The 13,434-nt window shown below is 46.8% G+C and overlaps 1 protein-coding gene across 5 annotated transcripts in view; it reads right to left on the bottom strand.

Moving 5' to 3' along the window:
* Window positions 1-13,434, bottom strand: part of KANK4 (KN motif and ankyrin repeat domains 4) — a 290,111-nt gene that overhangs the window by 33,188 nt on the left and 243,489 nt on the right. For all 5 annotated transcript variants that reach the window (XM_063939217.1, XM_063939219.1, XM_063939221.1 and 2 more), the window contains 2 exons: window positions 5,024-5,166; window positions 2,875-3,075 (listed from right to left, as the gene is read on the bottom strand). In XM_063939217.1, coding sequence (XP_063795287.1) covers window positions 2,875-3,075; window positions 5,024-5,166 — 344 coding nt within the window. The remainder of the gene's footprint in view (window positions 1-2,874; window positions 3,076-5,023; window positions 5,167-13,434) is intronic.

Raw genomic sequence — 13,434 nt, 5'->3', positions numbered from 1 at the left:
GCCCGAGGAGAGAGTCTTGTGCCCTCCACCTTACAGGTAACAGCCGGTGCCCGAGGAGAGAGCCCTGTGCCCTGCACCTTACAGGTAACATCCAGTGCCCGAGGAGAGAGTCCTGCGCCCTGCACCTTACAGGTAACATCCAGTGCCCGAGGAGAGAGTCCCGTGCCCTCCACCTTACAGGTAACAGCCGGTGCCCGAGGAGAGAGTCCCGTGCCCTCCACCTTACAGGTAACAGCCGGTGCCCGAGGAGAGAGTCCTGTGCCCTGCACCTTACAGGTAACATCCAGTGCCCGAGGAGAGAGCCCTGTGCCCTGCACCTTACAGGTAACATCCAGTGCCCGAGGAGAGAGTCCCGTGCCCTCCACCGTACAGGTAACAGCCGGTGCCCGAGGAGAGAGTCCCGTGCCCTGCACCTTACAGGTAACATCCAGTGCCCGAGGAGAGAGTCCCGTGCCCTGCAGCTTACAGGTAACATCCGGTGCCCGAGGAGAGAGTCCTGTGCCCTGCACCTTACAGGTAAGAGCCGGTGCCCGAGGAGAGAGTCCTATGCCCTGCACCTTACAGGTAACATCCAGTGCCCGAGGAGAGAGTCCTGTGCCCTGCACCTTACAGGTAACATCCGGTGCCCGAGGAGAGAGTCCTCAGCCCTGCACCTTACAGGTAACATCCGGTGCCCGAGGAGAGAGCCCTGTGCCCTGCACCTTACAGGTAACATCCGGTGCCCGAGGAGAGAGCCCTGTGCCCTGCACCTTACAGGTAACATCCGGTGCCCGAGGAGAGAGCCCTCAGCCCTGCACCTTACAGGTAACATCCGGTGCCCGCGGAGAGAGTCCTGTGCCCTGCACCTTACAGGTAACAGCCGGTGCCCGAGGAGAGAGTCTTGTGCCCTCCACCTTACAGGTAACAGCCGGTGCCCGAGGAGAGAGTCCTGTGCCCTGCACCTTACAGGTAACAGCTGGTGCCCGAGGAGTCAGCCCTGTGCCCTCCACCTTACAGGTAACATCCAGTGCCCGAGGAGAGAGTCCTGTGCCCTTCACCTTACAGGTAACAGCCGGTGCCCGAGGAGAGAGCCCTGTGCCCTGCACCTTACAGGTAACATCCAGTGCCCGAGGAGAGAGCCCTCAGCCCTGCACCTTACAGGTAACATCCAGTGCCCGAGGAGAGAGTCCTGCGCCCTGCACCTTACAGGTAACATCCGGTGCCCGAGGAGAGAGCCCTCAGCCCTGCACCTTACAGGTAACATCCGGTGCCCGAGGAGAGAGCCCTGTGCCCTGCACCTTACAGGTAACATCCAGTGCCCGAGGAGAGAGTCCCGTGCCCTCCACCTTACAGGTAACAGCCGGTGCCCGAGGAGAGAGTCCTGTGCCCTCCACCTTACAGGTAACAGCCGGTGCCCGAGGAGAGAGTCCCGTGCCCTGCACCTTACAGGTAACATCCAGTGCCCGAGGAGAGAGTCCCGTGCCCTGCAGCTTACAGGTAACATCCGGTGCCCGAGGAGAGAGTCCCGTGCCCTGCACCTTACAGGTAACAGCCGGTGCCCGAGGAGAGAGTCCTGTGCCCTGCACCTTACAGGTAACATCCGGTGCCCGAGGAGAGAGTCCTGTGCCCTGCACCTTACAGGTAACAGCCGGTGCCCGAGGAGAGAGTCCTGTGCCCTGCACCTTACAGGTAACAGCCGGTGCCCGAGGAGAGAGCCCTCAGCCCTGCACCTTACAGGTAACATCCGGTGCCCGCGGAGAGAGTCCTGTGCCCTGCACCTTACAGGTAACAGCCGATGCCCGAGGAGAGAGTCCTGTGCCCTGCACCTTACAGGTAACATCCAGTGCCCGAGGAGAGAGTCCTGTGCCCTGCACCTTACAGGTAACAGCCGGTGCCCGAGGAGAGAGCCCTGTGCCCTGCACCTTACAGGTAACATCCAGTGCCCGAGGAGAGAGTCCTGTGCCCTGCACCTTACAGGTAACAGCCGGTGCCCGAGGAGAGAGCCCTGTGCCCTGCACCTTACAGGTAACAGCCGGTGCCCGAGGAGAGAGCCCTGTGCCCTGCACCTTACATGTAACAGCCGGTGCCCGAGGAGAGAGTCCTGTGCCCTCCACCCTACAGGTAACAGCCGGTGCCCGAGTAGACAGCCCTGTGCCCTGCACCTTACAGGTAACAGCCGGTGCCCGAGGAGAGAGTCCTGTGCCCTCCACCTTACAGGTAACAGCCGGTGCCCGAGGAGAGAGTCCTGTGCCCTGCACCTTACAGGTAACAGCCGGTGCCCGAGGAGAGAGTCCTGTGCCCTGCACCTTACAGGTAACAGCCGGTGCTCGAGGAGAGAGTCCTGTGCCCTCCACCTTACAGGTAACAGCCGGTGCCCGAGGAGAGAGTCCTGTGCCCTGCACCTTACAAGTGACAAGGAACATCAGCTTTAACCATTTCTACCTGATAGAACATTTTTTTTTGTCAGCGCTAGATTGAGCGACTGTTGTGAACCAATATGTCAGCTAAGGAAAGAAATGGAATTTGGAACAAAATAGTCTTTAAATCATATTAGATTGATTGACCAGAACAGTCTATACATCTAAATAAGTAGATAAAAATAGCAAAATGAATACATACACATATTATACACATGGTTTCCCTTGCTCCATCATTTCAAAATCCTTTTATTTTTTAAACCAGTCATTAAGGTTTTACTAATTATGTCACAAAATATAAAAGTATCAGACCATCGTCATTACATGGACCTGACCACAGATTTGCCTATCAAACACCTTTTAGTGGTGACACACACACACACACACACACACACACACACACACACACACACACACACACACACACACACACACACACTCACTCTAGCAGAACAGATAGAGAAGATGGGGCTTTTACCTTATCCTTTAACTCTAGATCACAGTCTGGGTGAGACACGAGCAGCTTCACAATTTCCGGATTGCCTATTTGGCAGGCGATCATCAGGGCAGATTCTCCGTCCTCGTCTGTCAGGTTCACGTCAGCCCCACAGTCCAGCAGGACCTTCACCATGTCCGACCTGGCGTGGCTGACTCCAATCATCAGCGCCGTTTGCCCACCCTGAAACAAATGTCCATAAATCGCCAATACGTCTACGAAAATTCCATAGAACGTTTACTCTACAGTCTAGAGAAACAAGGAATCAATCTCACGGGAGTTATTCACGTGTTTTTATTGCATATACTCAAATTGATATGTAGAGGATTTGCTGAGGTGTTTATTCATTTTTTTCCCCTTATTATTATTAAGATGATTTAAAGCTCGGCTTTTCTTCAGCAATAAGGCGTAACTGTATTACAGGGAGCATGAATACTGACGGGGGAATGTAGACTGTAAACGTGATAAGGGCTGACTGCCAAATTCTCATATAGTGAGTAAGGGAAGGAGGGGGAGCTCAGGATACTGCACATGGCCACACACATTGCCTACCTACCTCTCTGCCTGAGAGCTGAGACACACGGTTGGCGTAATGGTTAGCATTACTGCCCCAAAGCATGGAGGCCTTGGGTTCAATTCCCACCACAGTACTATCTGTGTGGAGTTTGTATATCCCACCTCATTGTTGCAGGTGCTACAGTTTCATCCCACACTACAAAAATATACTGGTAGGTTAATTGGCTACTGACAAGGCTTTGGTATGGGTGTACATGTTATATAGGGCCTGATTCAGGCTTGTGAGCAAAGCAAAAAAGCACACACCTGGGCAAAACCATGTTGCTCCACGGGTAGAGCAGATGTAACATGTGCAGAGAGATTTAGGTTTGGGTGGGTTATACGGTTTCTGTGCAGGTTAAATACTGACTGCATTTTCATGTGGTCCACAAATGTTAGACAGATTTATTTGTACACTTCAATTTAAATTTCATCACACCCCACCCATTACTAAAACTCTCTGCACATGTTACACTTGCCCCACTTGCAGTGCAGCATGGTTTTGCCCAGTTGTGTGCATTTTTGCTTTGCTTACAAACCTGAATCAGGCCCATAGATTGTAAGCTCCACTTGGACTGATGTGAATGACCACATCGTTTCTGTAAAGCACTGCAGAATATGTGTGCGCGATATAAATAACTTGTAATAAATAATAATGTAATAAAATATGCCGAGAGATTTAGGTGGCCACATTGGCACTCATGCTAAGTGGATCAATCCCTCCCCTGAGAGATGATTGTGAGCACAGATAGGAAGCTTTTTCTTCCCTCCCCATTTATTAACACGGGGCAACACAGTCTGCTTCCAAAGATGCAAACCCTGGTCTTGGCAAGCTTACAAAACGGGGGCAAGACGCACTCGATTTGTAAAAAGGACCTGGACGCCACCCCTGCTCCGCCCCAAAACATTTCCGCATGTCACTCATGCTACGGCTAAGGGGGAACTGTGAGCGATCTCTCAGGATATGCGTAGACCCCCAAACATCGGATTTGCATACAAAATCCAAATCAGGCCCATGTCCAATAATGTTCCTATGAATTTTTTATGGGCTCATTATCATACAAAGGAATATTGGGCTAATTCAGGGCAGTAGAGAGTTTGGCTGGGCCCAGGAACTTTTAAGGGGGCGTGGTCTAATCACAGGAGGCATGGTCATGCACCCTTAGAAAAAAATGACCCCCCCCAAAAAAAATAATAATTGTATTTTAAGCACCTCCCTGGCCACACTACAGCATGAGTTGTGCTGAGAGGCGCTGCGGCGGCTGCTGCTGCCGCCATGTAAGGGGAGGAGGTATTACCCACAGGGCCCCTCCATCAGACCTGGGCAATTAGTAAACTCCCCCCTCCCTATCGGCACCACTGGGCCAATTTCCAAATCATGTGAAATTGTGTGGAGACTGAGAGTAATCTTTTCAAAATGAGTTGGTATGATAGCTATTGGGGGTGGGGGTGACAAGTGGCGACGCATTTCACTCCTTACTGGACATGTGAGCAAAAGTGTCTACATTTTCTAAAACAAAAAAAGCCCAACCCCCTCCCCTCCCCCAAAAAAACAAAAAACAGTTGACGTATGTACCTGAGTAGCGGAAAGATTGACGTTCCCCAGACTGAGGAGAGCTCTCACTACTTCCATATCTTCATCTGTTTCCGCCGACGCTAGAGGTGTGAGCATGACCGGGGTGTATCCGGCTTTATTCTGATGATCCACATCACACACTCCTAGTAAAGATAATAGACAGATGTATTGCCATGTAACACATTAATCGGGCAAGATATCGGATACATGTTGCTGCATTACTTTAATTGCAATTTTTTATATTTTATTCAAAGCCATTGCTGAAATCTATTGCCAAACGGGGCCACTAGTCCCTTCTCCATTTATGTCCTGCTCAGATTATGCATAAATAAATGTACACATAATGCAGAATAAATTTGCAGAGCATGTAGATGCGGCGCCTTAAGCTGTGGCCACATGAACAACAAACCTGATATCTTGCATTTATCAGAGTCGGTGAGAGTGAACGATTTAGCACATTTATGTGAGCAGGTACGGCTACAGACGCGTTTCACTATTTCTTCAACCATGGAATTAAGTGAAACGCGTCAAAATGTGATTTAGTTATTGTAATGTCTCACAAACAAATTGCACTTTTTTTCTTTCTTTTTTTAAATCAAACGTTAGATTATTACCAGAAATGAAGCTCTATTTCTTACTATACAACTGGGTAGTTGGTGATGCACACAGACAGGGAAGTACTAAGAATAAAATGCCATATGCAGGCAATACCAATAAGGCCTGTCGTATTTGGTCTCTGTAACAATACTGGTGACACCGGAGCTAGGAGTTCATAATAGAGTTGACAGGTCTCTTAGCTAGCCCTCTACGATCGATCCCCGATAGCGGTCTTCTCTCTAAAAGGCAGCAGTCTACTTTTCACATCATTTTCTGCCGCCTCCTCAGGTCACTAGGTTATGTCAATTACGTGAAATGATTAAATCTCTATCAAAGCAGAAACCAGCATGTAAGTAAAGATATACACATGTTCACACAATACAGACGTGCAAGGAAGGAAGGAAAAGATAATGCAAGCAAATGACAGCTTAAACATTTACCTCATATGTTCAAGTAACAAATACAATATGCCTGTAGTGTTACTCTGTACGTCAGTGCACAGACAGTGTCATGATTGTTGAGATACTGTAAATGAAATGTAGTGATTCAAAACGAGTCTGATGCTTTGGTCCCCATGGTGAAACAGGAATCCTTCTTCCACTTGTCTCTGGGCTGACATGAGCAACTTGGAACGGCCATAAAGTGAGACCTTGCATTTAAACATAAGCCCACCGGGACTAGATTGCCATTTGTCTGACAGCTGTCTCAGCTGGACCTCTTCACGCTTTATAAATGCACTGAGTTTCACTTAATGTGCTCAAACCGCAATCTCTGGGCAGCAATGGTGGCACAATGGTTAGCTTGCTGCCTGACAGCACTGAGGTCATGGGTTCGATTCCAATCCGCTATGGAACGTGTGTCCACTATATAGCGTTTAATAAATGAATTGTAGTAACTCTGTAGCTTTACTGTTTTAGCAGCAATTAGATAAGAGGTTAAGGGGGTCATTCCGAGTTGATTGTAGCTGTGATAAATTTAGCACAGCTACGATCATCTTCCCTGACATGCGGGGGGACGCCAAGCATAGGGCGTCCCCCCCCCCCCCCCCCCGCACAAATACAAAAGCATCGCACAACGGCAATGCTTTTGTATTTATGGAGTAACTCCTGGCCAGCGCAGCGGCTGCGTGAGATGTCACGCAGCAGCATGCCCCCCCAATGGTCCGGCCACGCCTGCGTTGGCCGGACCGCGCCTCCTAAATGGCGGCTTAACGCTGCCGTTCAGCCCCCTCCCGCCCAGCGACCGCCTCTGTCTCAGAGGCGATCGCTAGGCAGAGACAACTGGCATGCGCCGGTGCACTGCGGCGCCAGGGCAGTTCTGACCCGATTGCTGCGTTGCGACAAACTGCAGCGAGCGATCGGGTCGGAATGACCCCCTAAGCTCATATAAACCATTACATTGTAATCATGCTATACGTATAGTCAGACAGTATTTATGGCCTTATTAAACATTTGTTGACTGGTAATTAAATGACCAAAGCTAAGAAATACACATTATTTTATACACAAGAGCTGCTGATAATATTCAGAAATATACAGGACAAAAGCTACTTTTCAGAACTAGAATATACTATAAGCAGACGCTGCACAGTGGCGCCTTCCATCCGGTACAAAATGCTCTGCTCTAGAACATCCTGCATGAGTTACTATTGCAGCTATCTGTGCAGAATTCATTATAACAAGTTAATAAAAATATCCAGAGCAAAGCGAAGGGTCATGATTGAAAGTTTGTATAATACTGATCATGGGAGAAGTATTTTTGAAAAAAAAAAGTCTTCTGAACCAAAAATTTGACTTGAAACAGAGAGTGATATTCAGCAGGGAGGGAATAAGGTTATATGGTAACATACTCCTATCATGCTTTGGGAATGTTCAGTTTAATGTAGTTCTGCCTCCCACACTCAGCCAGCGGCAACAGTTACCAAACTTTGGATTCCTATAGTAAGCAGAGAAACGCGTCTCAAGTACTATACTGGTTCCTATGTGTCCACTCTGCCGAATGATATACAGGTGGAGTATCCCATATCCAAAATACAGAATATTCCAAAGTGCTGAATTTTTGGGGAGCATGACTGAGATAGTGACACCTTTGCTTTATGATGGTTTAATGCACAAAATGATTACAAATATTGTATAAAATTACCTTCAGGCCATGTGTATATGAAACATTAATGCACCCTGCATTTACACTTGTGTCCTATCCCCAAGATATCTCATTATGGACGGTATGCAAATATTCTGAAATATGGAAATATCCTGTATGCAAAATACTTCTGGTCCCAAGCCTATTGGATATGGAACCTGTTTTATTTTATTCCCAATATTCTGCTATAAATTTCCGGCAAAATGTAAGGAATCTGATATTTACTGAATCAATGTATTAATACATAAGAATTCAGAAATGCCAGTTGTACTATACATTTTGATTAAGTATCAAAATGACATATTTAAATTAATTAAACAAATTAAATGCATAGAAAATATTATGTATCGTAATGGTAAGCAATCAAGGTAAGTATAGAAATCTATCAAAACATACAGACTTATGTCAGTCATTGACAATGTATTAATATGTTTATCTAATGTTTATTATTGAATTTAGGGTGTTTTTAAGTATTACAGAGTGATGGCCATTTTTCTTTACTGCAGAGAATCTTGGAGCAGCATTTTGCTATTTTCTATAACAGTAATATATTTTATCACCCAGTAAGGTTTATTTCTGGACTGTGGTGTGCCATGATTACAGATAGAAGACTCATGTGTAACGTGCTTGGCAGGAGAGGCTGTACAATGATTCATGTGATTGGCTCATAACCTGACTTGTCATTCTAAAGACTATTTAAATTTTGGGGGTTATTCAGATTTGATCGCTGGGCTGTGTTTTTTGCAGCCCTGCGATCAGATAGTTGCTGCCTACAGGGGGAGGGTTAAATCGCTGTTCAAGTGTGCAGAGCTGCACAAAAATCAGTGTGTGCAGTCTCTGCGCAGCCCAGGCCTTACTTATCCAGTGCGATAGAATCCTGCTGATCGGGTCCGAAGCTGCCATCAGACACCCTCCCTGAAAACGCTTGAGCCCGTCTGCGTTTTTCCGGACACTCCCTGAAAACGGTCAGTTGCCACCCACAAATGGCCTCTTCCTGTCAATCTCCTTGCGAACGCCCGTGCAAATGGATCATTCTCACCATCCCGTCGCTGACTGGCGATGCCCGTTGTAGCCGTCCGATGCGCTGGCGCGTTGCGGTGCATACACATGCGCAGTTCGGATCTGATCGCCCGCTTGCGAAAAACGCACAGCAGCGATCAGATCTGAATAAGGCCCTTAGTTCTTTATAAAAGGGAGTTTCTTAGTCCCCCTTATCCTGCCTTTTACAGCAATGCAGACATCTTTCTACATGTCTAGTTGCTTCCACTTTGCATCTCAATAAATTGTTTTCATTTGATTTGTATTCCTGTCAAATTGCATCCACTCTGCACAGTCCACACATATCCTCACATGTCTTCTCATTCTTCACTTTCCCTTCCTCCCGACCCCGCTTCATCATTGCTGTGTGACCATATCATACAGCCCACCAAGAACCTTTGCAATCTGGCGTACAACTATGTAATAGATAGCACCTTTCCTTGTGTATCCATTTCCCTATAGATTGTAAGCTTGCGAGCAGGGCCTTCCTACCTCTATTACTGTTTGGTATTACTCAGTTTTGTTATATCATTGTTATTTCCAATTGTAAAGCGCAACGGAATTTGCTGCGCTATATAAGAAACAATAATAATAATAATAATAATAATTCTATATATTACGTTTGCAATGTCCTACTAAGCACAAACCAGCGTATAATACTGAAGATCATCATTGTTATTTTAACTGCATCTTTCATTTAAGGGGAGATTCCTGCAGCCGCTGAAGATAGCGATGTTTGCAGAGCTGCCAATCACTGTCTAGCTATCAGTCATCAGAAGAACGTGGAGTTATGGGAGACAGCAGCTGCCAGCGGATGACATATCTGCTCCCCTAGAGGCCCTTCATCTGTGTGCAGTAACCTCCAGGCCAGGACGTCTCCCCTGTTAGCAGTTCTAATGGCTTTTCCTGCCCTCTCCATACATACTGTATAGCGGATGTGTCAGGGCTTCTAATTACATGATTTAGGGACAGTAGGGAAATTTTTTATGTCTTATCCAAAAAGTCTCCAGCCTGACCCTGTGTGATCCCTGGCTGAGTAAAGTTACAGCAAGCACTAGGCTTCAGGATTTACTTTGTAAATTGAATTTTAAAGGCTCAGTAGGCAGGAGTGCTGGATGTTGGCCCTCATTCCGAGTTGTACGCTCGCTAGCTGCTTTTAGCAGCATTGCACACGCTAGGCCGCCGCCCTCTGGGAGTGTATCTTAGCTTAGCAGAAGTGCGATCGAAAGATTAGCAGAACTGCTACTAAATAATTCTTTGCAGTTTCTGAGTAGCTCCAGACCTACTCCTAGATTGCGATCAGCTCAGTCAGTTTAGTTCCTGGTTTGACGTCAAAAACACGCCCTGCGTTCGGCCAGCCACTCCCCCGTTTCTCCAGCCACTCCTACATTTTTACCTAGTACGCCTGCGTTTTTTTAGCACACTCCCTGAAAACGGCCAGTTTACGCCCAGAAACACCCACTTCCTGTCACTCACACTACGATCACTCGAGCATTAAAAAAACGTTGCTCGAGCTTGTGTAAATCTCCAAAGTTTTGTGTTAAATTACTTAACGCATGTGCATTTTCCACCTAATCGCTCCGTTGCAAAAAATGGCAACGAGCGAACAACTCGGAATGACCACCGTTATAACTGACAGCTCAGATATACGGTACATCGGCGTGGTTACCACATTTACAGCCCGGTATTGGCAAATTCATATTCGTAGCAACAGCCTCACATTTTCAAGATTTGCCCCTTAAATGAATTTTTTTTTTTTTTGCAAAGGTCAAGATTAAAAGCAACATGGTACAAAGTGGCCTATTTATTACTGTACACCCCTCATGTTAAATGTGTTTTTTTTTTTGTTTTTTTTTAATTTAATGAAATGAAGAATGTACTGTACGTTTAAACAAAATGTATTTAAAGATTATATTGTAAAAAAAAAAAGTGTTCCCCTAGGGGATGTCTCCATAAAATCCCATTATTCTCTCATAGTATCTGCCCAATCCCTAGTGCCAATAGATCTTCAGTAGCAGAGCCCCCCACCCCACCCACCAGTGTCCACAAGTACGTACCCTGTGGTTCTGTGCAGCGGAGCGTGGGCCAAAGGGGACTAATCACAACATCACTTCCTGGGGGCCGGAGGAGGAGGAAGAAATCCATTCAGCAAATGTCCTTTTTTGACAGCCAGGGGCCGGATGTGGACAGCCGTGAAAGCACACCTGGCTGCAGTTGCATCCCATGTCACTATATATTTTAGCCCGGAAACGGCAATCTTTTCTTGCCAAAGAGCTGGAAGCAGAGTTTGCGCTTACTATATCACTTTGCTTTGGATCCTGTCGGCCTATTAATCACGTGGATCTGCTGGGCTGCGCGTATGTCAGTGGGGGCTCGCCGGGAGAAAGCCAATGGGTCCATTTCCAGTAAAAACTGTGACAGAGTAGTCCACAGGCTACTATAGGCTAACGCCATCTCAATACGGTGTTCGCTACCGGGCCAAGGTCTGGAATACAAAGTATTCCTGAGCTTGTATAAACTCACAATATACAGTAGCAGACCCAATGGGGAATACCTTGCAAATTTCTTATGATAAATATGCCCTTAATTCTCTTATATTGAATTCTCATTATATAATGGCGTACTCTCTCACATGTATGGGAAAACTGCACAATAACGCCTGTCTTGTCCTAATTCTCAGCCTCTGCTATTTGTATGCTCCATAATGTAACTTAGGAGAGTGCACAGAGAAACACCACTTGCTGTATGCAGGTGACGCATTGTAAGAGTCAGAAAGACCCCATTATACTGACTCCCCGCTGCAGCCTTTAATCAGTGAGGAGGCGACGGGAGGATGGTGCAACCAAGAGCCACCACTCAGTGTGCCCCGACCCTGCATACAGTGCAATCTATCTACTGTATTCTCACTCATGGATGATCGTACACAGTGCATTGGGCATATATAGTACGCTGATAAATATTACAGGTTCTCTTTAAAAGAAGTTTATGTGTTTGACCCCTATATATTTCCCTTAAAAATAAGTGACGGGGGTGTTGGAGAGACACAATTACTAAAGGCTTTTTTACACACTTGTAGATTGAGAATTTGCTGAGCCTGCACTCCAGCCTGGTGTGAAAGCCTTGCAATCATTGTTATTGATGCAGGAGCCCACACGCCCTACTGTGCAGTCTGATAGAACAGTGTATTACTGGTTTGGAAGCAATGCAGCTGCTTTGGGGCACAGTTGGAGTGGAACGCAGCTTAGTCTTGCAGACAGATCTTACATTTACTGTAGCATTACTCATGTTCCATAGCCGAGCAGTGGCATCACCATCACTGTAAGGGTGTAACTGGGCAGCAACAGGTGAAGTGTTCTGAGGGTGTCGCCAGAGCTGGCCCTAGGCATAGGCAAACCAGGCATATGCCTAGGGCATTTGGAAAACCTAGGGGAACAAGCAGCTTATGCTGATTAAAATGATATGCGGCATGCCTAGATTCTGTGTGTGACTTTGGCTGTATCTGCATACGAAATGCTACGTTACAGTGTATTCCTGGAAATCACTGTAACATAGCATTAAGTATGCAGATACAGTCTCACATAGAATATAGACATGCCATATATAATTTTAATCAGCAGAAGCTGCATGTGCTTCCTAGCTACATAGTAATGCAAATAAGATGCATTTTGGAAAAAAAGGTGCCCGCCTGGAGCTGCCAGCTGACTCATGCCAGGCATCTCCTGCTGCATGGTGTATTGAGGCAAGATGTATGAGGACACATCTGTATCCAAGCACGGGCAGAGATCACAGTATTAGTGGCTGTGTGAGTGCTCTGTGCGGGTGGGTGGGTGGGTTGGTTATGCAATAGTGTTTGGCATATGTGTAAGGGGCATTATGTGTGTCATTATGTGTATAAGGGCATTAATAATGTGCGTCATATGTGTAAGGGGCACTACTGTGTGTGTGGGATTATGTGTATAAAGGAATTACTAATTTGTGGCATTATGTGTATAAGGTGCTCTACTGTGTGGCACAACATATAGAAAGGGCACTACTGTGTGGTCTGATGTCAATAAAGAGCAATATGGTGTGGTGTAATGTGAATAAGGAGCAATATGGGCCCTCATTCCGAGTTGTTCGCTCGCAAGCTGCTTTTAGCAGCTTTGCACACGCTAAGCCGCCGCCTACTGGGAGGGAATCTTAGCTTATCAAAATTGCGAACGAAAGATTAGCAGAATTGCGAATAGACACTTCTTAGCAGTTTCTGAGTAGCTCCACACTTACTCGGCAACTGCGATCAGTTCAGTCAGTTTTGTTCCTGGTTTGACGTCACAAACACACCCAGCGTTCGGCCAGACACTCCTCCGTTCCTCCAGCCACTCCCGCGTTTTTCCCAGAAACGGTAGCGTTTTTTCGCACACACCCATAAAACGGCCAGTTTCCGCCCAGAAACACCCACTTTCTGTCAATCACATTACGATCACCAGAACGAAGAAAAAAACTCGTAATGCCGTGAGTAAAATACCTAACTGCATAGCAAATTTACTTGGCGCAGTCGCACTGCAGACATTGCGCATGCGCATTAGCGACTAATCGCTCCGTTGCGACAAAAAAATAACGAGCGAACAACTCGGAATGACCACCATGGTGTGGTG

Source organism: Pseudophryne corroboree, chromosome 9 (assembly GCF_028390025.1).
Source record: "Pseudophryne corroboree isolate aPseCor3 chromosome 9, aPseCor3.hap2, whole genome shotgun sequence".
Classification (NCBI taxonomy): Eukaryota; Metazoa; Chordata; class Amphibia; order Anura; family Myobatrachidae; genus Pseudophryne; species Pseudophryne corroboree.
This window is presented reverse-complemented; position numbering and strand designations above follow the sequence as displayed.